The 25,480-nt window shown below is 40.8% G+C and overlaps 1 protein-coding gene across 3 annotated transcripts in view; it reads right to left on the bottom strand.

Moving 5' to 3' along the window:
- Positions 1-555: 555 nt before the first annotated feature.
- The window catches only part of NRP1 (neuropilin 1), a 113,736-nt gene continuing 88,811 nt past the window's right edge, over positions 556-25,480 (bottom strand). The window contains exons 11-18 of one of the 3 annotated variants that reach the window (XM_059840361.1): positions 25,108-25,252; positions 22,164-22,268; positions 19,129-19,188; positions 11,821-11,952; positions 7,761-8,035; positions 7,197-7,290; positions 5,556-5,615; positions 556-4,316 (exon numbers count right to left, since the gene is read on the bottom strand). In XM_059840361.1, the coding sequence (XP_059696344.1) occupies positions 4,018-4,316; positions 5,556-5,615; positions 7,197-7,290; positions 7,761-8,035; positions 11,821-11,952; positions 19,129-19,188; positions 22,164-22,268; positions 25,108-25,252 (1,170 nt within the window). In that variant the 3' untranslated portion in view covers positions 556-4,017. The remainder of the gene's footprint in view (positions 4,317-5,555; positions 5,616-7,196; positions 7,291-7,760; positions 8,036-11,820; positions 11,953-19,128; positions 19,189-22,163; positions 22,269-25,107; positions 25,253-25,480) is intronic. The other 2 variants (XM_059840368.1, XM_059840374.1) reach the window with 2 other exon arrangements.

Genomic DNA, 25,480 nt, shown 5'->3' with positions numbered 1-25,480 from the left:
AGCCAACTGATGCCAAACCAGGCCCAATAGGCTACCCTGGCTGCTTTTGCTCCAATCACCAACTTGTGCTCTGCCTTGGGAAATTTGGCCATGGCTGAGTAAGTCCTGATGACTCCCCCAGAAATTTGCAGGGACCTTATCAGTGCAAACCTTACCACAGGAGCAGAGACTTGGTGGAGTAACCCATCAAAAATGGGCACTACTTGGCAGTAAATCTCAGCCCTGCCCAAGGTGGGTGTGACACCTGCACAGGGTGTTACACTGGGCAGCCCATGGCAAGGGGCGGTGGTGGCAAATCTTTCCTCTTAAATCCCAGCTGTTTGGCCAAAAAGCAGATTGTGGGAGTGTATTCCAGCAAGGAAAGAGAATGGGTCAGGCAAAGGTGAATGCCTCCATCCTAAACAATGAACAAACCCACCAAGGTGTCTGTTGGAGCTGCCTACTAACAAATATAATTGTGATTGACACACTGTGCTTGTTGCAAGATGCTAAGTAAAACCATCCATTTAATAATACCAATCCATTTTAGTATAATAAAATACATCAGCTATGGGATATTTTATGAAAATGTTTAATTCAACTGTTTCTTTGGAATGTAGTAGTCATAGTTTGGAAATTTAAGTTACAGTTCAGTTCTATGTGGTTTTTTTATGCTACTCAGTGTCTGAGAATACAAATGTCATTTAAAGTTAAGGCTTCGCTGTTCATTTTGAATCAACAATTTACAAGTGTCATATTGTCATAGAAAATAAAAATTTCTGTAAAAAAAATTTGCACAAAGTTTTATGATGGTACAAAACATGAAGCAATAATATACCAGTAAAATGAAATCATTTTACTACAGAAGATTTTTATAGTTTTTCAATAAAGAAAAAAATATGTTATTTTACACTTTAAAAATTATGAAACAATCTAAAACAATATAAACTGAACATTTTGTAACACTGCCTTTACAAATTAATAACTTTATAAACATATAATTTTTTTAAATATATTTATCAGTGCAAGATACTTTTCAATGTAAAGTTGCAGTATCATTTTTCCTTTATTGAAGGGCAACTCTAATTCTATTACCTTCAGAGAAATCAAATCTTCAGTGCTAGATCCTCATTATCATAGTAATGTCTGAAGACCACAAAGGAGATAATTTTTTATGTTCACTATTCTCAGTATGTTAAAAGAAGGAAAAACCCCACCAAATACCAGCTTTTCTGTTCAAATAGATAAAGACCCAAAGCTGGTTCAGAATCTATTGAAATCAGTGGGAATATTTCAAAAGGTTTTGGGCTTGGGCTCCCCAGTGGGATTTTCTCTTCAAGGCAATATAAGCATGTAACTCTTAGTCAAGTTAGTGGACTAGAAGTTTTTTCAGCTAAGGAGAATAGACCCTTAATTCCTGACTCACACAGTGGTGGTCTGCTGAAAATAGTTTTGAAAAATCCTTTTCTTCTTTGGGTTAATTAACTAGCTGCTGCAATGCCATTATGGTCAAATTACAGTGTTAGAAACCAATGAAAATTCTACCTCTGACAAAGTGAGTCGGTCCCTTGGGACATCCCATGGACTAACTTTTAGGCAAAACTTTCAGGTCTTAGATGCACTGTCTCAGCCTTTGGAAGACCCAAAGTTGAGAGGCTGGGGAGGTAGCTCTTCCATCAATCTAAGGTTTGATGACCTGAAGTGGGTGTTTGGGTTTTTGGGATAGTCATTGCCTTTAGGACTCCTCTGAAGTAGCAACTCTTCATGCTTTTTTTCTATTGGGACTTCCTTTAAAATATTTTCAACTTCAAACCTTATTTTCACCTACTGTCTTTCTCCCTTTTTGTCCATTTCTGGGTTACTAGCGGATTTTCCACATATTTTTCTATTTTATAGTTCATACTGACGAAATTATAGGCTTCAAAGCATTTAGTGTAGAGATAGGGGTGGATTCTTTTGCTCCAAGTAATACAAGGCTGAATTAGCCCTTCTTTAATCCTAATCCTGGATAGGATATTTTATTGCTCTTCTACAAAAGCAATTTTGGAAAAGACTAACTCAGAAAGTCCCAATCACTTCCCTGACTCTACTCAGGAATTTCAATGAGGAAAAACATGACTTCAGCACTTGGCAGGATGTTCCCTTCCCCACGTTTGCACTGTTTTTCTCTGCTGGTTGGTGGATACCCAGGGGAATTCTGATGCTGCCCCCAGTTATGGCTGTGCTGTGTGCAGGTCACTGCAGAAACCCAGGGGCTCCCCTTGCACACACAGGAGGGGAATGACCCCTCTGCTCTCTCACTGCCTTGCACGGACCCCTATGGGAAACAAGCTCTTGTTTCTTTTTACCCTGTTGGACCAGCTGCATAGGCTGTTGAATATTATTTGACCAATAGTATTTGCCCTAAAATATTAAAAAAATTGCCCCATCATTGTCAAGCACATTTTCCTGAAGGCTTAGAGTACTCAGTTCACTGCATTGGTCACCGCCTGCACTTGTGGTCAAACAGAAACCTCCTGGTATGAAATGTTACCATATAACATGATGGTAAGAACACACCCTACATACATTGTGGGATTTCATTCTGCCCTCAGTACACACTCCTAAGCCCAATTAGCATTGATTAGCATGAAAATAGGTTACTGAGAGAACAGAACTCTGAGTTCACGTAGGGGCAAGAAGAGGAAAGTTTCTCATTTTAAAGGCAATCTTTTCTGTAAGGGAAGCATTTTCCCCAGTGTAATTAACAGGCAAGCTGTTCAGGATAAAAGATATGTTTCATGACATCAGGAAAAAAGATACTGTCACTTTATGCTGTTAAGAAGAAACCCAAAGTTCGACTTTGGAGGATAAAGTTAAGAATTTTCCCTTATTTTTTAACACAAACTCTAATAAAATCCTTTGCCATTACCAGCAAGTTAAAGCTGAAGTTTTCTTTCCTTGGCAATGGCAAATGCTTATGAAACCTACTCAGAGAGACAAAGAGAGAGAGAAAGAGAAGAGAAAGGGAGAGAGACTTTACATTTGAAAATACATTCTATATGAAAGAACAATAAAAGGGGATATTGCAGCTTTATACAAAAGGGTCAAGAGACATGAAGTTGAAATACAGAAAGCAGAACAATCAAGCCAGGTTGTCAAATCTGATTAGCCCTTGCCTTGGCTGAGGCTGTTTTCTTACACTAAAATATACTTTTCTTTTAGTCAGTGAGCCATCAGAATATGATTAAAGACAAGGGCGTAACTGCAGAGAAGCTGTAGTTAATGTTAACACAATGAGAAGCAGTACAAACAAAAAGGCACTTGAGAGGACATACACTAGCCAGTGCCAAGGACTTTTTTTGTTTAGTTTTTAGGCAGTACACTTGGTTACCAGTTGTGTCTGATGATGGCACATACTCTTTTATGGAGTTCACAAGCACAAAATTTAGTACAACACTGAAAAACATCAATAAAATTTGACAGTATTGCTTCGTAAACAGAGCTGACACGCTATATCGGTACTGATGCAGCAGTACTCTCAAAAACATCCTAACCCTTCTTTGCCTATGCACAACACGAGCAATTATACACAAATACAGGTGCAGAAGTCCACTAAATTGCTGTTACTCCAATATTTTCTGGGCACTGAGCTACAGACAGCATGTCCATCCAAAGGACCCCACTGGATACATTTTGTGACAGCATCTTGGATTTTGCACAGTAAAAACGAAATTACCCATTAACGGAAAACGAAAGAGAGGGAGAGAAAGAAAGACAAAATGAACTATAAGTCAATCATACTTGGTCTCAACACCAGCATCCGATTATTTCAAATCAAACCAACAGAAAAAGCAGACTGTACATGATTCAGGTTGTTAACACAGATTGTTGTCCATGTTCATCGGTTACACACTCATTGAAGCTCCTGAGAAAAGCTTGGCTCAGTGTCATCAATGCACTTTTCAGCCTGTACAGTAAAAGATCAACAGTTCCCCAGCACGACCGAGCTATGTCCTTCCATCCCGATTCTCTGACTTCTCCAGTTGCTTTATGCCTTCATGCTTCTGAGTATGAATTCTGTGTGTTTAGTTTGTCTTTTTTCAGTTTTACACCATCGACCAGTTCAAAGTTATAATTCTCCAGTGCAGACAAGTTCCTCTCCGACATCCCATTGTGCCAACAGGCACAGTACAGCACAACTCCACAGATGGCTCCCAAAAGCACCCCGAGAGCACTCATGGCTATGATGGTAATGAGGATTGGATCTAGGGTCTTCAGGACATTGCCTGGCTTCCTGGAGATGTTGTCATCATAGTCGTCACCTGTGCTACGGTATGGAGGTGTAAACCCTGAAATTGAATAAAGAATTGCAAAATTTTCAGAACTGATCCCATTGAGAACTTTGTTTAATGAATTGGAAATTTTGAGAAGACCATCAATTTTTTTTACAGACGTTTTTTACGTAGTTTTAAAACCTGTCTTCTGCGAGGTGGGCATAAATAGCTGAAAACTGTAATGTGGCCCAAATAGCTGTGGATTTTATCCAGACTGTTCTCCAATCTTTAAATCTGCTGCCTGTTAGTAGAGCTGTGGTTCTGCCTTGGATTAAGTGGGAGTCTTGGGAGTGAATATGGAGGTCTTTTAATCATATTTTGCCATGTTGCAGTATATAGCTCAAAAATGTTAATCAATTCCTACTCAACTCAGTGCAAGAGGTTAGAGCGGGACATTGGTTGGGAATAATCAGCCATTTTATTTCTATTTGAATGACTTTAGTATTGGATCTTGAAGTGCAAATAGTGGCAGAACTGACACAAAAGAGCACTCTGCCCTCTTGGGTAAAATATTCACTGGGTATCATAAGGTTTTCTCTCAACTTTTGTAGTTTATGACAATGATCCAAAAGCAGCAAACCCTGTAATTGTTGCTGGAAAAGCCAAAAAGTCTTTTTGGACAAACTCGCTCTCTTTCACTGAAATCAATTATAGCAATCCTGTTGACTGTAACAGAAAAAAAATTAAGCTCATTGCCCGAAAAATGCAAGTATATTTTATTAGTGGAACAATATGACAATTATGATCCATTTAATGATCCATTTACTGTTCTAATCATTGGAAATGATAATGCTTAGCTAGACTGGTCATAAAATGGCATTTTCAGCCAGGTCTGTGAAACATTTAACCTGAAGAGTTTTGAGCCTAATTACTGAGGCACAGTGCGAGTCATAAATTGTAAGATATAATGATAATTCTTTCTTCAGCAGTGGACAAGCCTTCTAGGCAACAAAATATTGAGGGGCTATAATGTGCTTGCATGTATATGAATATTATGTAACAAATTAGGTATATGAAATTTGAAATGTTTGAAATAGACAAAAATAATAAAAAGGACAAAAGTCCATATGACTTGGAAGAATAAAACTATTACAACCTTCAAATAAATGTAAGTCTTCTTATTATCTCATCCAGAAAAATCATAACACCTTAATACAATATGCAGTTAGAGAATAAATCTATAAATAAATAGAATGCAAAAATACACATTAAAATACACATTAAAATTCATTCCCTTTTAAGAAATAACACAAATTTTACCTGTTTGATTACTTTCTGGGTCTTCTTCTTCATCTATTTCATTCTCCACATCAGTTGATTCTAATGAAGCAAAAGAATTGACATTGATTATTAGGGTTACAAACACTGATTGACTATCATGCTGGCAATAATGGTATAGCAGATTTTCCTGTGTCAGAGCATCATTATGGCGGCTTGACAGAGCTGTTCATTATAATGGGCTCTGAAAATTAATGGAGAAAAAAAGAAAGATTAAAAAACTCCCCTCCTCCCAGGCACAGTCTTGGCACAGTTTTAGTTATCAGCAGGGGTTTTCCATGCCTGGGAAAGAGAAATCAGTGTGATGAATTAGCATCTCGTTCACTGTATTTACAATTTTGGAGCCCAATTCCATAACACTTCATCAGCATAGGCATAGTTAATCACAAGAATAGTTTCTGCAGCGAGACCACTTGTGTTTGGATTTCAGACTGAGCTTTTGGGTTTAGCTCCCTCAGGCAGAAATCTTTGCTCAACATTTGGTTTGAACAACCAAAACATGGAGGTAGGAAAGGAGTTATTTTCCTTTCTCATGCTGGAGTCAATTAAATGCAGACACTGTGGTCTCAGCACCTCTCTTGGCACTGGGGACACTGCAGGAGGACTAAGCAGTGCATCCTGCCTCCCTTTCCTGCCAGCTGCCACTCTGGTGGCATTTGATAAACCCCAGGGGTTGGACCACGTGGTGAAAAGAGATTGTTTCCTCATGCTGCAGTGAAATTACCATGTAGCTGAAGACTGTCATGATACCCTCAAAAGGATGTTAGCTACAAAAGGTGAGGAACACACTCTGTTATTGCTCTTAGTTGTATTGTTAAGTCACACAGAATAAATTTATCTTCTTAATGCCAAGAGTTCTCATCTCCATTCCCTCTTTTACATAAAAGTAATTGCTTCATCTCTGCTATGAAGGACAGTGTTCTGTTGCTTGTGTTTATCTGGGGCTGCTGCTGCCAAATTACGTGCAGTATGCAATGTACATATGATCAGCAGTGACTGGAATAACTCGAGACTGGCCAGGAATAAAAGGGCTCAAAGAGCATCTCAGGAACAGCCTGGCTCAGATATGGGAAAGGCCATGTCCTAATGTTGCTTTGTGTCCCACATGTCTGGGAGCTGATGACTACAGCAAATGAGCCATAGCAAACTCAGAAGGACAGGACAGCAGAGGACAGAGCAGGGGCCTCTTCACCCTATCTGCTTATCCTGTAAAGGTTTGATATGGCCCTTTTAAAAAAAATTAAGAAGGCTTTGTAGTAAGTGATTTTAAAAGGGTGAAGAAATAAAATTGGATTTTTTGCATTAGGTAAAACAGGGTCCTGCAACAGGAAAAGCAGAGAAATTTAAAGAGGGCAGCAATACGAAATACAGGGAGAGACATGAAATTGTGAATATGCTGTAACCCATGTCAGTAGGATGCCAATTCTGATCCGAACTGCTGCCATAGCAAGGTGACACCAGTGGCACTTACTATGAATAAAGCTATGGGCTGAATCAGGATATTTTCAGTGGAAACATACCTAATAATTATCTATCTCTTTCTCACAGATAAAACCAGATATCAAAACAAAATAAACAATATTTTAGATGAGAACTCTCTGTGCTCTTGCCAGTCACACTTACTTCGGCAATCCTCTTGTGCTATGTGATTGTCAATTTTAATATCATCCACAGCAATTCCTCCGGTTCCTTTTCCAATTTCTCCCTCAATAACCACCTGGAAAAACAAGATAGTGCTCACATTATTTTCATGTTAGCATTCAACTGCAGCAGTCACGATTTCTTAATTAGTTGTTAACGCACATCTTCACTTGAAGTCACACTTGTGCTTCAGTCGTGGCCTAAAAATCTGCATTGCCTTTATGAACTTATACAGGCAAATGTAAATTTGACACGACTCTATGAAAGGCTTTTACATCAGCAAAACTGTGGCAAAGAGGCATTTCGTGACTGATGATAAATGATATATAAAGTATTTATTTGGCCTGTGATAAGAAAGTGCTTGTATTACAGTAATTTGAAATATTTCACTATGATCAGTCACTGCAAGCATAGCCCATCTGTAGGTGTAATATTGTCTACATAAATCCTCCGGTGACATCTTTTACCGCGGCGTATAGAACACAACCAGCAAGGTTGTGTTCTGGCCTTGGCCATGGTAGCTCAGTGAGGAAGAGCCCAGCTCACCTGGTAGTGTTTCACAGACTTGTGAAGAAGAACACGTCCTTCCTTCCAGTAGTTTGCCTGGTGCCCACTCAGGGTCCACAGCACCTGGTCGTACTCATCCGGCTTCTGGTAGCGCAGTTTGATCCGGAGGGTGCCGACGTGCGCGCCCGACATGTGGTACCAGAAGGTCATGCAGTGGGCAGAGTTCTGTGAGTAAATCACGGGGCTCAGCAGGCGGGCCACTTTGCCTTTCTGGCTCTCATCAGCTTGTGAGTAAATGAAATTGCCATCTCCTACTGTGACAGAAGGACTGTGTTAAGAATAGCCACCAGCTTTAATTGTCTTTGTCAACATAAGATCCCCTGACCATCCCTTATCTTTTTCTTTCTTTCTGTGCTGATGGGTCGAGCATCACAAGCAAGAGAGTCAGAGTGCTTTGTTTTGGGAGCTCTAGGAAAGCTGATATGCTTTGAGAAGAGACCAACAAAGCTGATCAGAGGGCTGGAGTACCTCTCCTATGAGGACAGGCTGAGAGTTGGGGTTATTCAGCTTGGAGAAGAGGAGGCTCTGGGGAGACCTTTTTGCAGCCTTTCAGCCACTAAAGAGGACTTACAACAAAGATGAGGACAAACTTTTTAACAGGACCCATAGTGACTGCCTAAAGGGTAATTGTTTCAAACTAAAAGAGAGTAGATTCAGACTAGATATAAGGAAGAAATTTGGTGGGTGGTGAATCATTGACACAGGCTGTCCAGAGAGGAAGAAGACTCACTGTCTCCAGAAACATTCAAGGTCAGGCTTGAAGATGTCCCTGGTCACTGCAGAGAGGTTGGACTAGATGACCTTTTAAAGGTCCTGTCCAACCCAAGCAATTCTGTTATTCTGCACTTACCTCTGGCCATCTCCTGTGCTGTTCACTGGGATATTTTGTGCTAAGGGTGAGCCCTAACAACACGCTCACCACATGAAACACAAAAGGCATTTATTTTGTTAGGGGAAGGAGGCACAAGCATGTTTGGTGAGACAGCATTATGTGCTCCATTAGTCAGTGTGCACCTCCTGAAAACAGCCATCCCTGGTTCAGCAGTCTAGAGGGAAATCCCTGGGGCCTACTCTATGTTAATTGTGCAAAGAGCTATTTTTAAAAAATTCTATTTGAAGTAATCTGTGCTCAAGGGGTAAGATTGGAATGGGAAGACCACTGAGAAGGGTGAAATGGCTTTGAACAGCCGTGGCCAGAGATCAGGAACTGAGATTTAAAGCACGTTCCCAAATCGAGGCTGAGCATTGTCACAGATGGTGTCAGAATTATGTCCTTGATTTTTGTAACAATATGTTGAGCTCTATATATTTGTGAGCCCTTTTCCTGAAAGAGTAAGATTAGTAGCTTATAATAAATAAAAGTGTAGCTTATAATATATTAAATAGCTGAATATAGCTTTCTCAAGGGCGTAATGGATTCATACTAGTTGAAATCTGAACACCTAATACCCTTAACACCAAAACTTACTCTCTCAATCACGCTGAGAGAGAAGCATGTGGGAGTGTGATTAGTTTGGTAACAGAAAATTGCTAAGTAAGATACTGACTACAGAGATGTGCTTCTGAATTACATCAGCCACACATCCATTCCAGTCAGTTTTTGAACAGTGTCTTTGCAGAGAGTTGTGGTGGAAAAACATAAGTTCATCCTGTTGTGTGTAAGAATAGATTGCATGTACAATGCACTCACACAAAAGGATGGAGTCAGCATTGACATCATCCCATTGAGAGTAGGATTGATAAAAAATACTATTTCTCAAGTATTGCTGAAGTAAGTATACATATTACTGTTTATACCAACACTCAAAAGAAAGAAAAGTAAAAAGAGGCAAAAGAAGATGTTTTGGAAGGGTGGTGTTTTTGTCAGCATTGGTCTTTGCCTATACATAACATCCTTGAATTTCATGTGAAATAGTGTATAATTGGATTGCAATGATATAGTCCTGCACCAATGAAGACAGGAATCTGAGCAGTGCTACTCTGGTAAGCATAAGAAGGACAGAGTAGTGAGATGGGAACCAGAAGTGAAGAGGAGTACCCACTCCTGGGCCAGTAGCTAGACCTAAAAGATAAGAAAGGAACATACTTCTTCCTACATGAGACAAGGGTGTTTTCTTTTGTTTGGATCTTTCTGTGTGCAGTAGAGGTATCCAGCCCAATATGCATGTTGAAGAATTGTATAGGAGAAGATGATGTTATAATGTAAAAAAAAAAAGCTTTTTTTCCCCCCTGTCTTTCTGCAGTAGCAACTTGTCCAGCTTCTTAAGCAGGAGTGATTATGTCTATACATTCTTTCCAACTAACTTCACTTCTGTGCAGAGCAGCACAACGTGCAAATCTCATCAAAGAATGGGGAAATCCAGAGGGAGTAAAAAAGGAAAAGAATCACAGCATTAGGATGGCTGTCTGAGTTGGAAGATCTAACACTGGCCAGATTTAATCACAAGATATATAATTTGAAGTGACATGCAGTGTATCCTGCCATGTACAAGCAACTGCAATTGAAAATTACTTCTGTGTATTTTTTCAGCTTTACACATGAGTCTGAGAGAAAGACATGCCTGGGAGTTGCTCACTGTGATTTACCCAACAGATAGGGTGGCCCTTGTTGTGCAGCTGAGGGTTTGTTTGGGACATCAGTGCCATTCAGACTGCTCATGGTCTGTGTTCACAGCCACCCCACCCACTCTGTGCCTGCTGGCAGGCAGGTCACAAACCTGGCAAGTGAAGGTGCCCCTTAGAGTTCAAGGAGAATTTTGGAAAATATTGAAAGTGCAGCAGAAGAAAAAGGGGCCGCCTCTAAGATTTACTAAAGCAACAGCTCACTGAACAAATAAGTTTTCTGTACTAGCAGGGCCCAGTGGAAACAACAAAATCTCATTTGAAGAATATAATTTCTTCATCTCCTCATTGAAAACAGGTTCTCTCTCTATAATCCTTGATGGCAAAGTGCAGATAGCTCTCATTTTCAGAATATTATTGCAGTGCCAGGTCAGGAACTCTGTCTTCATTGTCTTAATTAGAGCTTTACTTATGCATGCCTTTTAGATTTTGTCAGTCTCTGGCTAACATAGCTTTTAACCTCCTTTCAATGTCAGATCCTACTGAGCCATTTCACTTTACTCTACATCAATTTTTCCACCATTACAGCCTTCACTTCAGCTAACTGCATTTAGTTAATTTGATGCCATTTATTTGTACAATGCCATTTATAGTCAAAGTATTACAAGTTTTTTTTCCCCCTGAAACTACTGTACTTGTCTTAAGATTCAATTGAAAGTGTCTCAGAATTTAAAAAGTCCAATTTTGTCTAATTTCCTTGTCATTCTCATTAAGCAAAGGGTAGCAGGAGTGGGAAGGGGGATTCATCTCAACCCATTTGATTAATCTGCACGTATGCAAGCGAGAACACTAAAGAAAGAGGCTGTGCAGGTCACACAGTGCCCTCCCTTCTCCACTAGCCTGCAGCAAATTTATTGCCTAATTATGCTGAGCTATGAGTTAGTTACTGCAAAACAAACCAATCAATTCCCCAGCGTGATATTTTGTGAAAACCTGTTTGTGAGCAGAGGATGGCCATAATCTCCAACTCCTGCTGGAAAGGAGAGGGGGGTGGTAACACACCTAATCTGGGAAGTTTCATTTACATACAGCACTTTCCTGTGGTGGGTAGCCCCTGTAACCACAGCAGGAATAATGTGAGGTCATTAACTGACTGACTGTATTAGTTGGTCAGTGATATTTGCAAAATATTTGGTCATTCAGATTTATTTCTACCCCAGGTGATGATTACCCAAAGGCAAGTCAGGGGAAGGGAATATCTTCAGTTCCTGACAAGAAGTAATCTTTATTCCCCAGCAGAAAGGACAATTACAGTCAGTTGTGATTACTGGTAATGGATTAGGTTTACTAGAGAACCATCTTGGTGACTTTATGTATCTTAGGTATAATTCACTCTCCTGTGATTTTGGAAGACATTGGTATTAAACAGAAAAATCTCATCCCATGTAAAATAGCCCCATCATGAACTCATGATTACCTGAGTGGTCTTGAATCGGCCCAGTTTTGCTGGTCAGGATTGCCCACCTTAAATCCACCTGGTTGTCGTGCTCCCAGTGGCACAAAGTCTTTTGGGATCCCCAGCCAAAGCCACAGTTGTATAGTGGTAGCTCTGCAAGGAAAGATGGAAAAGAGGGGGTCAAATGTGATTATTAATTGCATAATTTGGAATTTTTATTTCAAAACAAATGCATATATTTGACCATTAGCAGAACCAGTCCTTCCCAATACTCAGAGAAGCAATATCAAGAACAGCCCTCCTGGGAAACATGAAAAATCACTACTTTTTGTAAAAGATGTGGTTGCTTCTTGCCTCTTTATGACCCCTACGATGGGATTTTTTTTTCTGTGGTTTGATTAATTCTTCTGATTTGCCCACATTATCTGATAACTGCGTTGTAGCATGGAAGACTCATAAAGAAAGCTCTGGCTTACTTATCAGATGTATTTTCTGGTTATCAATATCCCTGCACTGTAAGGGTGCCACAATTTGCAGCTCTCAATGAGATTTGGAAAAAAATAAGAAGAATCAGAAACATTAATGGAATGTCCTTGGCAGGAAAGGATTGCTGGTGAAGTCTACAGTTCTTGGCTTCAATAAGGAACTTTTTCAGCATCTTCCAGACAGTTAAGTAGGCCCACAAGATGGCAGCATTGAAATGGACAAATTGAGAGAGAAAAGGGACAAATGTGGCTGATTGCCAAATGAACTCAAAATAAGCTTCAAAACAAGCTCTGCATAAAATAAGGGAAGTCTGGTATTATGGTCAGGATGAGATCATATCTTGTTTTCAGCTTCTTTTCAATTCTGCCCAAAGGTTTAATACATAGTAGCTTATTTTCTTCAATAGAAGTAGGAATTTCAATGGAAAGATTATACAAAGATAGCATATAAATCCTTTGCATTTCTTATTTTCAGAAGCAGTTTGAAATCTTTTGAGCATTTGGTTCCTACCCCATTGGTATGAACTTTTATCTCACCTTGAGCAGTGACAACTCCCAGTAGAGCAATACCCTCCCAAAAGCAATGTGACCAAATCTTGGAGTATTTTCTCAGGCATGACTCACGCCTTATTAAGGGAATAACTTAGGTTTACTTTAATGAGATGCTTTGTGCAAGTATGAACTAAGAACAAAGGACTCTATGCTTCCATCAATATCAGCTCTGGGGGAAGAATTGTGTTTCTTGCCCATTATTAATAAAAAAGCCAGGAAAGATAATGCAACTCTCAGAATGTGCTTGTTTATTGTGGGAAAATAATGAGAAATATGGGAAGTGTGTTGAGACCTGCAGCTGGCCAGACCTTTGAGGTGGAGCTCTTCCAGTCTGAAGAGGCAAAGACCTCCTGCATGTACTGAGCTGCCAGGGAAGACTGGTTAGGCTTTTGAACTCACAACACAGATTTTAATGGAAGGTAAACTAGAATAATAATTTTAACAACACAAAACCTCAGGTGAGTAGGCTGAGACAGAATGGATATAAAAAGGGTTCATCCATCATTCTCTCCTTGCCTGCTGTGTCCTTGTTTGGCAGGCCCTTGCTCTCAGACACAGGTTTTTTTCTCAATTCACTGGATTCCTGCATTGTGGCCACTGTGCCCTCTCCCCTCTGGCCCCTAGAAAATTTCATTCTGACAGCAGAGACATCTGAGCCCACGGCAGCTCCTGCCCCTCTGCTCTGCCTGTCAGTGCCTCCCTTGGCTGTGCTGTGGTGTCTCTCTGCACTGAGCCCTCATTCTTCACTCCTTTCTTTCATCCTCCCCATCCTGCCTGCCTCCCCCCTCTCTCCTGCTGGCCTCCAGAGGGGTCTACTCCACATTGTCACGAATGCATCCTAGTTGGGAACAAATGAATTCAACAGATTATGTCTGGCACAGGAATTCAATGTGGAGGAAAGATGTTTCTGGGAGCACCCTAGCCCTTCCTAGGAAAAAAACAGATTGTGGTGAAAAATCTCTCTTTGGGCTCAAAATGCTGAAGAAGCAGAACTCAGTCTATGCACACATGAGCGCAGGAAGGCAATCCTGGAATTATGTCTCTTTCGTCAGTGTATTAGGTAGTTTTTTCTAGACAATGGGGCCATGATCAAAGACATCTTGCCCAAAAGGGGACATCTGAAAATCAAGGGGGTTTTTAAAAGAAACAGAGTGACATTGCAATGAATTAAAGAGTTTTAAGATTGTGACAAATAGCCTTTCATTGTCAAGGAGGCCTAGGGAGAGCTATATTGCATGGCTTTGACATCAGAGCCATGAGACAGAACTTTAGAAAAGGTTTTAGAACAAAATTAATCTTATTAGTCCCAAAGGATTTTATCACACAAAGTACTGATAGCCTGCATGGTATTCAAACCACAAGAAAGGAGAACAGTGGTAGATAGATCACATCCATCTGAAGACACCACACAGCAGAAACGAGCACAGAGGACAAAGACAGGACTGGTATTGTTAAACTCTGAATAAAAATAAATAGCAGAATACATAGGAGAAGTATGTAAATGAATGATGAATCCAGAGACTCAGAACAGAACAATATTCTCGTTTCTCCATTTCACAGTCTAAGTAATGTGAGATACCCGGTGAAGCTCAGTGTGGATCAAAGGAAAAAAATTCTCATATGATGCGAGTGGTACTTGCTCCCTTGAATGCTGCTAAGATTGAACACAATTCAAAGAGAACTGGACATTGACATGGACAAGGAAAACATCCAGAATTTAATAGTTAATTCTAAAGTGCAGGAAGTGACAAAAGCCTTTTACTTCATGCTCTGATGACAGTTCTGAACACTGGGATCAGAAGGAGAGTTTCAAAAAGAGCTAAATTTCACAGCTCCATCTAATAAATACTTTCTTCCACTTTCATTTGAAATATATAGTCCAGGAAATTGGCAAAGAGCCTAAGTCTGATATGCTTTGGCCATGCCTGTGTTCCTTGGCTTCAGACTCAGAGACAGCATGGTGTAGCATAGAAATGAACTTGTTTTCTTTGCAGAAGTAGAATCCACTGAAACGGAGGAGAATTTGACCAGTAACCTGCACACAGTTAGCTGTTTCTTGCTGCACACAGTTAGCTGTTTCTTGCTGCACACAGTTAGCTGTTTCTTGCTAGGCTCCTATTGCTTTCTCAGGAGTTACTGTGTTACTATGCTCCTTAGACAATCACAGCAATGGGATTGAAGGTCAAAGGCAAGGCATTTCAGAGTGCTCTTGTTTTACGAGCTTCTTAAACATGCCATCTCTTATTGCCTATTCTTATGTCTCTTCCAGTGCTTCTCCCAGGGACTCGTAAAAAAGGAAAAATAGGCCCGCTAGCCAATTAATAATGGACACTTGTAGCATCGGGATAGGTTCATTCTGGCTCAGTATGGACAATGGGTCTGCCCCAGAAAAGACAGGTGAGTTCAGCCCTTCTATTAAAGGTCCCAGGGGGATGATACAGTAGCTCACAGCGAGCTACAGGCAATCTGTCCTCTTTGTCCTTGAACTATAGCTTGGCAGCTCTGGTGGAAGGAAGGAAACTAGGGACGAGTAGCAATTGTTGGGCGCCCTCTGCATTGCTGGCCCATTCCCATGCTAGGATAACGCTCCTGCCAATAGGTGATTGATCTCTGCGTTTGTGTGTACTGAGAGGACAAAGAAAACCAGCTATTATGTAATCAAATAGCAGCAGCTCAGAAGAGAATCTGAGAGGGAGGTGTGACGAAATCCCACATGACTTTTTCAAAATGTAGGGTACGTGATACTGAATTAAAACAGATTTATCCTCTCAAAGAATAACCAACAGCTGTACTTTTTGACCACATCTTGCTCACAGCTGGGACCATTACTGCACATGAACAAGAAAGTAATTTGAAAATCTAGTTGCGTGAGTTTCTTGCAAGTCCATTAATCTTTCGTGGCCCACAGACTTTGACATATTTTTATAACTCCTTCAACAAGAGGCAAGAAGAAGCATGATGGCATTGAAAATGATATGAAAATGCTCTCTAAGATGCTCTTGCCAAAGGGTAAATCAACATTAAAATAGGAAATTACACACATAATTTGGACCACTTCAAAGTAGTATATTTGGTCTGATTTGTATTTGCATTTTTATACCATTTATGCTGGCAGCACAGAATTACCTTAAATGATAGTAAATGATAATTTCACAGCCTTAATATCCCTTTACTGATACAAAGTTGCTCCAGCATAAATGAGAATCAGACCTATTCTACCTTTAAATTATTTTTTAGCAGAGATTTTAACTTCAAGATTTTTTAGTTATATATTTTTCTGACATAGCTATTACATGTGTGAAAAACAAGGTACTTCTCAGAACAGTCTTCTTTCAAAGGACTCAGATTACACACTGAGAGCACGTAATGTAAATTAACAGCTTGCTCTGTATGTAAATAGCTAAGAGACAAGCATTTCAAATAGTCCTTTAGAATTGAAAAATATGTGTTCAAAAATGACTAGATGTTAGAAAGTCTTAGGGCTGAGAACTGAGGTATTTACCTTGACAGATGGGTTTGTAAAAGGCATCTTTTTAAGTTTGAGGAGGAAAGTAGACCCTTTCTTTAAAAAAAAAATAAATCCAAACCTTTAAACATTTTTAGCAGTTTGAAATCATGATTCTTTTTTTTTTCTTTCAATTGAGTCCCCTTGAAACGAAATGTAAATGACTCCTTGATGGAACAGCTTGTTTATACACTGAGGCTTTCCAGCTATTTGCTCTTAACTGTTTCCATAGTGTATGAAAGCTGGTTGGAATAGGATAATCTCAGGCTTTGACACACACAAGCATGTTAGTCTGGGGTAACAAGATTAGGGATATTTGCAGGCTGGAATGCAGGCAGAAGGACAGCGGTACCTGGTGCTGGCACCTACTGCACAGTACCTGGGCCATGGCACGTGCTGCTGCAGAGAGGGCTGGTCAATCTCTGTCCCCAGGCACTGTGGCACAAGCTGCTGTGGCCACCACTGGCACCATGTACCTGATGCAGGGTCACCCACTGGAGCCTGCAAACTGCAACTGATCTGGAATAGCTCCTTGGCTGGGAGCTCACCATTTACCTCACGGTGCATTAGCATCTTAAGGTAAACCAGGCCTTAAAGGGAATTAAGGCCAAAGCTGAAGGCTCAGTCCTTGGTGTGTTAAATTCCTACCTTGTTCAGTTTGAGAAGAGCTGAAAGAGTGCACTTATCCTCAGGCAGCAGAGGGCCAGGGGCCCCCAAGCAGCCCTGGAACTTCAAGGGCAGTTTAAACTGCGTTATTTGTGGCTGACAAGGCACACTCGCTCCTGGCTGCACGGCCCCTGCTCCCTGTGTTTCACTGTGGCACTCGGGTCCAGCCATGTCCCTTCAGCAGAGGAAAATGTTTATACCACCTCCAGGCCACGAGGGGCTTCCCCACGCTGAGGGAGATTTCTGTCTGCCCGTTTTTTGGGAGTTTTTGGCTGGTTTTCAGTGAGGGATTATGAGGCAGCTGGAAACCTTTATGTCTTAAACTGGAAATTCTGGAAACCTTATTCTTATTTATTAGCGTCTGGCTGATCTCTATCTATGATCTTTGTAATGTGCTGCCATGTGGGAGCCTGGAGTTTGGGATGTGAACTCGTCCCTTATTCCCCGGAAGGAAACGGTTCCTATGAGCACAATGCAGGGAAGGAACATTGGCATGCTCTGAACAGAGCCTCAGAAACTCTCTTAATAGAGGAAAAACTTGGCACATCACAGAGTAAGCAAAGGTGGTGCAGGAGGGAAGTAAGGAGAGAAAATGAGGATGTCTTAATCTCTGGTAGTAACAGTCAGTCTGTTACTGGAGAGTCCCGCCCAAGCCAAGGGGATTTGAACACAGCCTGCAAAGCAGCTGGCACTGCTGGGAAGGGAGTGAAACTGCACTGCACAGAGGCATTGTCTAAATCTGCAATTTGTTTAAATCCAAGAAGATAGTTTAAAAAACTGTAAAAAAATCCTCAAGGTCATCAAAATAGAAACCTAACTGATAATTTCAGACATAAAAATTAAAATGCTTTGCTCTAAATCCACTGCACAGAATCTTTTCTTCCTCTGCATCCCCAGCCCCTTTGCAGAACTGTGAGATCAGCAGCAGCCATCCAGCCCTTCAGCAGCACTGACTGTGAAGAGGAGGGAGGAGAGGTGTCCCAACAGGGTGGACTGGCTCACTGTTGTGTTTCTCATTGCACTGGTGCTCCACAATTTGCCTCTGCTCATAAAGCAGGGCAGAGGTAAAAATAGCGTATGCTGACTTAGCCAATTGGGTGACCCTGGAGACAAATTTTGAGGAGAGTAAAAGCATTGGCCTCTGCAATATCTGAATGCAGAGGCCGAGAGTGGGAACAACGTCTGAGCTAAGTCAGCTCTATTTCTTAATCAGATCAACACCATAAGTGTCCTTTTGGAATTTTTTTTACATTATTAGTCCCTTTCTTTCACTTGAAGCAAGAGTGGATTGTGTCACATGGCTGAGGAAACAATGATAAACATTTACCCACCCTGTTAATAAATCACTTGCAAGACTGTGCCTGACTGTGCTTTAATGGAGGAAATGGGAGTAACTGAAAACTGACCTCTTTACTGCTCCACAATTATTGATGCAAAGGATTTTTAACCAGTGCTTATAGTTTGTGGAGTTTGGGTTTTCTGCCCAAATCCACCCTCTCCCCCACTCCCAGTAAATTGTACAGGATATTAAAAAAATGGTATGAAAGCTGAGGAAGCAGCAAACTAAGGAATTTAAAAGCTTCTAGCTATTGTATTAAGTAACAAGGACCTGCTGCCGGTGACAACTTGGTTTTCCCTTTTCAAGTACATGGTAGTGGTTTATGTAACCCCACTTCAAGAAAACTTGCTTGAAAACAATATTGTAGAACTGCCAGCTCCCTGGTGGAAAAAACTGGCAAACTTTACTTGTCTTAGTTTTGTAAAACCATGGATATAAATAGTGAGTGGGACTGTGTGGCTGTTTTTGTTTTCCTGGAGTTTGCAAACACACTTTGTGTCACTGACATGCCACATTTAAACAGTGCACTGTGTGATTAAGTTAGTTTAATTTTGTCAGCACTTGGCATTTGCTGATGCAGAAGGAAATCTTGTTCTCTGCTGTATCTACATGTGGATGAAAGGAATAAAATATTTACTGTACAGAGCTAAGAGACCAGATGCTTCTTTACTTCAGAGACTTCAAGGAATGGTAAGTCAGGAAGTGCTGCAATTCATTATTTTGTCTCTGGCATGAAATTTGGGTATGGAATTTATTGTGGTTTTAATAAGAATTTTTTTTACCTGGTTGTAATGTATTGTCAATTACCGTTGGCTTTTCTGTATTCAGCACTGTAGTCCCACCTGGAAAAGAAATTATGCGTATCATGATACATGTGACACAACAAAGGACACAGCAGTCATTAGGAATAACCTATATATAAACCTGAAATATTACTGTCTTTATTAGACATGTAGGTAACTGAGTATGCCTTGCTTAAGCATGAAAATATGACATTAAAAGTCTGGTTTTCTTTATCAAAAAAGCCCTGCAAGAACTCTTCATTAAATAAAGCTGTGTATCTTTGGAGTCCTTGCAAACACCAACTAAATCATCCTCAACATGTCCCTGTGACCGTCCTTGATTTATAGACACTGTTTTGCTCCAAATCACATGGGAAGTGAGCAGCTGGTCTTCATGACACCTCCTAAGAGTCACTATTTTGTTCATTTACCCATGACCTGCTGTTTCTCATACCAGGGATGTGAGGTAAAACTGGGGCTCCCTGTAAGTTGTTTCATAGCTGTGTTGTGAGACCAGCTCACAGGAGAGGTGCATGGAAATTGCCAGATCTAGTCTAAGGTAGGTTTCACTTCTGTCTCAAAGTGAAGGAAGAATTAAGGACTTCCCCTTTGTCCTTTTCTTCATACAGATAAACAAGAGGTGAGTGGGGTCATGGCCCTCTCCTAGGCTTACTAATTGATATTTTTAAAATACTTGACTTTTTAAAGCAAGCCTCATATTCATAAGGAAACAAAAAGGAAATTAGTACAATTATAAATGCACGGTGGGGTGCTGATTACCAGTCAATGACTTCTGTTTTTCTTTTCTCCAGCAAGCAAGTGCTTAAAGCATTATAGAAAGGATGCCTGTGATGACTTCCAATGAGAATGAATGCCCAAGCTGTATCAGCTTTATGTTTGTGAGAACGATCTGATGGGAAATGCTGTAAACCACGCAAATAGAGTAGCTCTGTATGGGGTCCAAATAGAGCAGGAAGGAATTTGGCCTACAGCACAATTACTGTTAATTGCAAGGGAGGCCTCACTGTGGCACTCACATATGTGCAAGTGCTGTCAGGGAGGCGACTCCGCAGTGGCGCCCGCGAGAGCGCGAGCACCACGCTTGCACTGGGAACGGGTAAGAGAGGGCAAGGCACTCATCAAATCCCCTCTGCTCTGCCCTGCTATCCCTAATGGGCCACAAGACTTACACACCTGCCTTCTACGCAGTTTGCGGGAAGAAAAGAATGTTTACAATTAATTTATTGGTATAATCAGTTCTGTGCATGTTGCACTGTGCATTTATAAGTAAAACCATATGTACAATGCAGCATTTCTCTAATGTCCAGAACAACTGGGCATGCACTGCCTAGGGTTTCTAGGCGTTGTGAAAATAAACTGTACTTAAGTTTCTGCACTTTTGTAGGAGGGCCATGCAGTAATTTTCAATATTAATACTGAAAAACATTCAGTTCCCCAGAAAGATGGTGCTCAGGAAGGTTGGCGGCTGTTCCCTTGTCTTAGAGATTATAAATTGCCCCCTAAGCACAGCCTGCAGAAACTGCCAGAAGGTTTTTCTTCTGCTCAATAAACATTCCCTAAGGGACATGTGGAATGGAGTCCCGAGCTCCTTGAAGTGCAGAGACCATGAACATGGAAGGTGCTTGCATAGATCTCTCTGCTTTCCCTGACAGAGCCTCCTCTATGTGCAATATGTCTCTACCTATTGGGCTTTGCAAGACGATGTAAGGCTCTGCAAGAAGCTCTAGTGCTTCCTGACCTGCCTCTTTCTTTTCTGAATAATAAATAAATAAATTACATTGTTTAGTAACATTGAAAGCTTTCTGAGCTACCTTAACACAATACAGACTATTTTATCAGAGTCCCTTCATGGCTGTTTTCAAAAAGAATAAGGTTAATCTGACACGCTGATTTGAAAAGCAGTGACAGTGACCGTGCACTGTCTTTTCCACTCAAGAATTGTTTTTTCAATATATGATTTGCAATGTGCAATTACAGGGGATATTGGCAAAGCTAAGAAAGGGCTTGATATTGAAATTTCACTTTCATTTGTGTCTGTTGCCTGATGTTCTACTTGGCTCATTCCAAAAAACCAATCTCTTACCTAAGCTTACCCAATGACCTCTTGGACAGCTATTGCCAGATTTTAATGCTATTTTATGACATGGATATAAGAAGCAATAAACATTTATTAGATAAGCACATCAGGGAGCAGTGATGAAATAACTTGTGTCACTGCATCTAAAAACAACCTCAATTACTGCAGATGTATAGATCTAATCAAACAGACACAGAGATTTGTGGAACAAGTGACCTCCAAGAAGAGATCAAAAACATAGAGGTGCAGTGTCAGCTGTCTTAGAAGAACTAATGCTTCTGTGCAGAAGTGTGAGGATATGAAACTGAGCAAGCTTCCTCTATTTCAGATGCAGTCTATGTTGCATCTCTCCCTCCTACTTTTCTGCTGGTGATGGCAGCTTGGAGAACATCAGTCCCTCTGTGGCTGCAATGCTGTGTGGGCAGGGAAGTTCCTGGAAATATTTCTGGTAGTGTATGTGGTAGTGCACTTTGATGAAACAAATCTGTTTTGTTTCTGTCTAGGAAAGATTTGGAAATGAGATTTGAGTCCAATACTAAGTTTTAGGTAGGAAACCTGTATGTAAACCAAGCAATATTTCAAGTTCTTCAATCTCAGATAATAAATCTCAAGAGTATTGTCCAGCTTTTCTTCTTAGTAAGAGAAAGTTTGATTAGAAGATTTGATTAGAATATTTGATTAGACACAATTACGGCTCAAAAAATTTCCCTCTCTTCCATCTAGTCACTATTATTTTCTTCAAAAATTACATAGCTGAGAAAACAATCAAAAGTATTGTCATATATAAAAGGCAGATGCCCGTGTTTTGACAGCACTAACAATACAAACTGCATACTAATGGCCATTAATATTGAGTGGTTAAATCAGCGCAAACATTAAGCTGGTGATGGATATGAGCTACAATGAAGCTGCAATGGAATGAGGATGGTTTCTGCACCTGTCAGTTGGTAGTCATCACCTGTGCCACTGTGACAGTTTGCCTGGTCATCATCACACTCATCCACGGGCTTGCCTTCGGAAACGGTAGGGACAGCAGTTGGAGCTGAAACAAAATCCAGTTGTTTGGTTAAAACATGAGCTGGAGAACCAGCATGCAGCTGGGAGTAACATCCTGATGAGCACCACGTGCTGTGTCTGAGGACTGAAGCAAGTCTATTTGGCAGGTTGCTTAGTACTTCTTTGGAATGGGGAGTATCTCCTCTGCCTCCTGCACTGAGGCATATCTGAGCTGAAGGGCTGAGCAGAGCTGGGCAGCAAAGCCCCAGACTGCTATTCACTGGGTATTTGTTGGCAAGGCAGAATGAGAGTCCTGGAGGGCTGTGTGTTGGGTAGAGACACCATAATTTTATTGCTCTCCAAAGTCCCAGGGAGTGGGCCTGTGCAGAGGAGCAGGGTAATTCAAGGTGGTAATTCTCTAGCACCCGATGCTTTGCTGAAGAAACCTCTCTGCACACATAAGAGAGGAAATGTTCTAGTAACAGCAGCAGGAAGGCAGTGTGATGTGGAATCATTTTGTGCTCAATGAGGACACATGGAAGGCGTTTCTTTTGTTTTTTGTTGAAGTTATAAATAAATAAGACATCAGTGATGTCAGTCATCCCTCCCGGCCACCTGCCTGCTTCTCACTGGTGATGACTTTCCGGTAGCTGCTGCCTAACCAGTAAATGTCTGAACCTTGTTATTACAGTTAAAAGCTTCAGGTTTGTGTAAGATACCAGAAAACACATAGCCCAGAATCTGCAAAGCACACCACATCTGGAAAACCTGAACGCAGAGACTTGATGCTACGTTTAAGTTTGTGTTTCATGCCACAAGTATAGTTCCCTGGCTTAAGATAAGCACTCCTGGAATGTGATCCAGGCTTTTGTCTCTTCTCACTTACTGTTATTTTCATCAGCAATCTTTTTCACTCATTATAGGCTATGCAATAATGTATGTCTTTTGCAGATTCTTCCTTTCCCTTCTACAGCGCTCAGCATCCGTTGGCCACAGAAGATCACATACACTGCCTTCTTGGCTTGAAAATGTCAGGAGAGGTAGTAGTTTTTGAAGTAGCTATATTATGGGATAAAACATGCCTCTTTAGGACCCTGACTTATGCTTTACAGGTTCAATCTATCCCTAGTTAAAGAAACAGTTCTGTACCTATTATGAATTATGCAGAACATTTGTTACCCACATTGCTATTAAAACCCCTCTGGGGGCTCCCTCTAGCTCTCTACATCCAGTTAAGTTTCTTATCTTGATCTTTGTGTCCCTGTATAGCCTCAAGCTCGCCTACATCTCTGCCATCATTTCACGTATGCCCCCCTGGGATGCTTCAAGCACACAAAACTTGCCCTTGCTCATTATTACTGCTGGAGAGCTGATTTCTACTCCTCTCTGTGCCAACCTCCATGCTTCTCTTCTCATCTCAACTCTTTTCTTGCTCAGTAAATCTCAAGTGACTTCGTTCAACTCCCTCCTTAAGATGCAATTATACAACATTAAGAATTATTGTGCTTCTCCCACAGGCAAATGGGAGCTGACCTCACCTGTCCATGGGTGACCTACAGGTGAGCATACATCAAAAGTATACCATAGCAGAAAGAAAGATGTGAAAAGATGTGTCCCAGCGGAAAAACAAAAATGTACTTGCTGTTTAGTTTGCCTAAAAGCAAAGGGTCCTCCATCTCACTGAGCTATATATTCTTGTGAGGTGGTCCAAGACTCACTCCTGGATGGCTGGGTGGCTACGGGAGCCCTGTGGCTGAAGGGCTTTGCCGAGAGGTTGTGAGTTTACATAAGGCAGGTGCTGGGTTTTCTTTTTTTCTGCACAAGTAGCACAATAGTCTACAGGAACTAAGTATTCCCACAGGAAACGAGGACTTCCTGCGGGAACTAAGAAGTATTTCCAGCCTCCCCACTTTCCGGGCCAAGTAAAATCATACTAATTCAATCACTAAACTAAAAAAAACAACACAGAACTCATCAGTTCTCACAGCAAATGCCTCCCACACTTCCCTCTTGGGGGAGAAATGGTGAGAAAGAAATGGAGGTAGAGCAGTTGTTTCCATTCATCTTGGGTTCAGCTGCTTCTATAAGAGGTGTCATATGAAACCCCAAATAATATGGTTTGTTATTCTGTATACTTAAGCTGTGTGGTTTATAAGCCTCACCACTGTTTCATCATCCACCAGATAAATTTGTTAAATTCACATAGTGTTATCTGTACTTATCTATGAAGTTAAATAATTATGTTTATATAACAAAAATCAAAGCGGACTTCATGTCACAGTCCAAGGACAAATGTCTAAACTTTGCTTTTCCTGCTCTTTCATCTTCTACATATTCTTGCAAAATTAAAGCTTAGTAAAGAACAAAGAGGCCCCCTTTAGCCCCCAAAAGTAACACCACAGACACTGTCCAGTCAAGTGATCTTTGCCTACCATAGTTTGTGGTGTGACTTTCAGGTCCTTTGAAGGATAGAGGGACGTAATTACTATATTTAGTGCAAAGCTCCCTCTGCATTCTCGGAAAACATCTCCTCCAGGGTTGTATCATGGTAACATAAAATTTAAGTTCCTGTCTTTATTCTCTCTTAATAGCTCTATGATTCTCAAAAGTATAATCATAAGGACGCTTGAGGGAATGGAAAACCATGTGGAGAATATCACTCTGATTCAACAAAGGAACGGGAAAAAGAATAATAATTGTGCCTTGGGCACATTCAAATGTTGCAGAGAGGAGCTGAATAGGCCAAGAACCAGCACTAATGGCAGTCATGGAAGTGAGAGTCTGATGTGCAGCCTCTGCAGACACAGCAGTCTTCAGCAGTAGACCAAGTAGAGAATGTATTTATGAAAATAATAAAGTGCATTCATTTCTAGCAGAGCAATTACCTTCAAGTTCACAGCCCAGCAGCTCCATTCGCAGCCCCAGTCCCCCGTGTGTGGCTCTCTCAGGGTAGACACGTATGAATCGTGTCGATACAGGTTCAAAAGTCCGCAGCTCAGGCGTGTCGTAGTTGGTGTTGCCTTCAAAAGTCTGCAAAGCATGACAAATGCTACTTGTTAAAAAAGAAAGAAAAGAAAAGTCTATTTTCCACACTCATCTTTTTTCCTTCATTCTCCAGCCTTTGAATTAGGTGAGCCGTAGGCCATATTCTAACGGCTTAGTAAGTGTCAGGCATTCCTATCCTAAATGAGAGTGGAAAATACGTTGTTAAAGCTTCTCGGAAAAGTAATGCATTTCATTTTTCATAAACTCAGTAGC

The sequence above is a fragment of the Haemorhous mexicanus genome, chromosome 1 (assembly GCF_027477595.1).
Source record: "Haemorhous mexicanus isolate bHaeMex1 chromosome 1, bHaeMex1.pri, whole genome shotgun sequence".
NCBI classification, from domain to species: domain Eukaryota; kingdom Metazoa; phylum Chordata; class Aves; order Passeriformes; family Fringillidae; genus Haemorhous; species Haemorhous mexicanus.
Note: the sequence above shows the minus strand (reverse complement) of the source record. Positions and strands in the feature narration are given on the sequence as shown.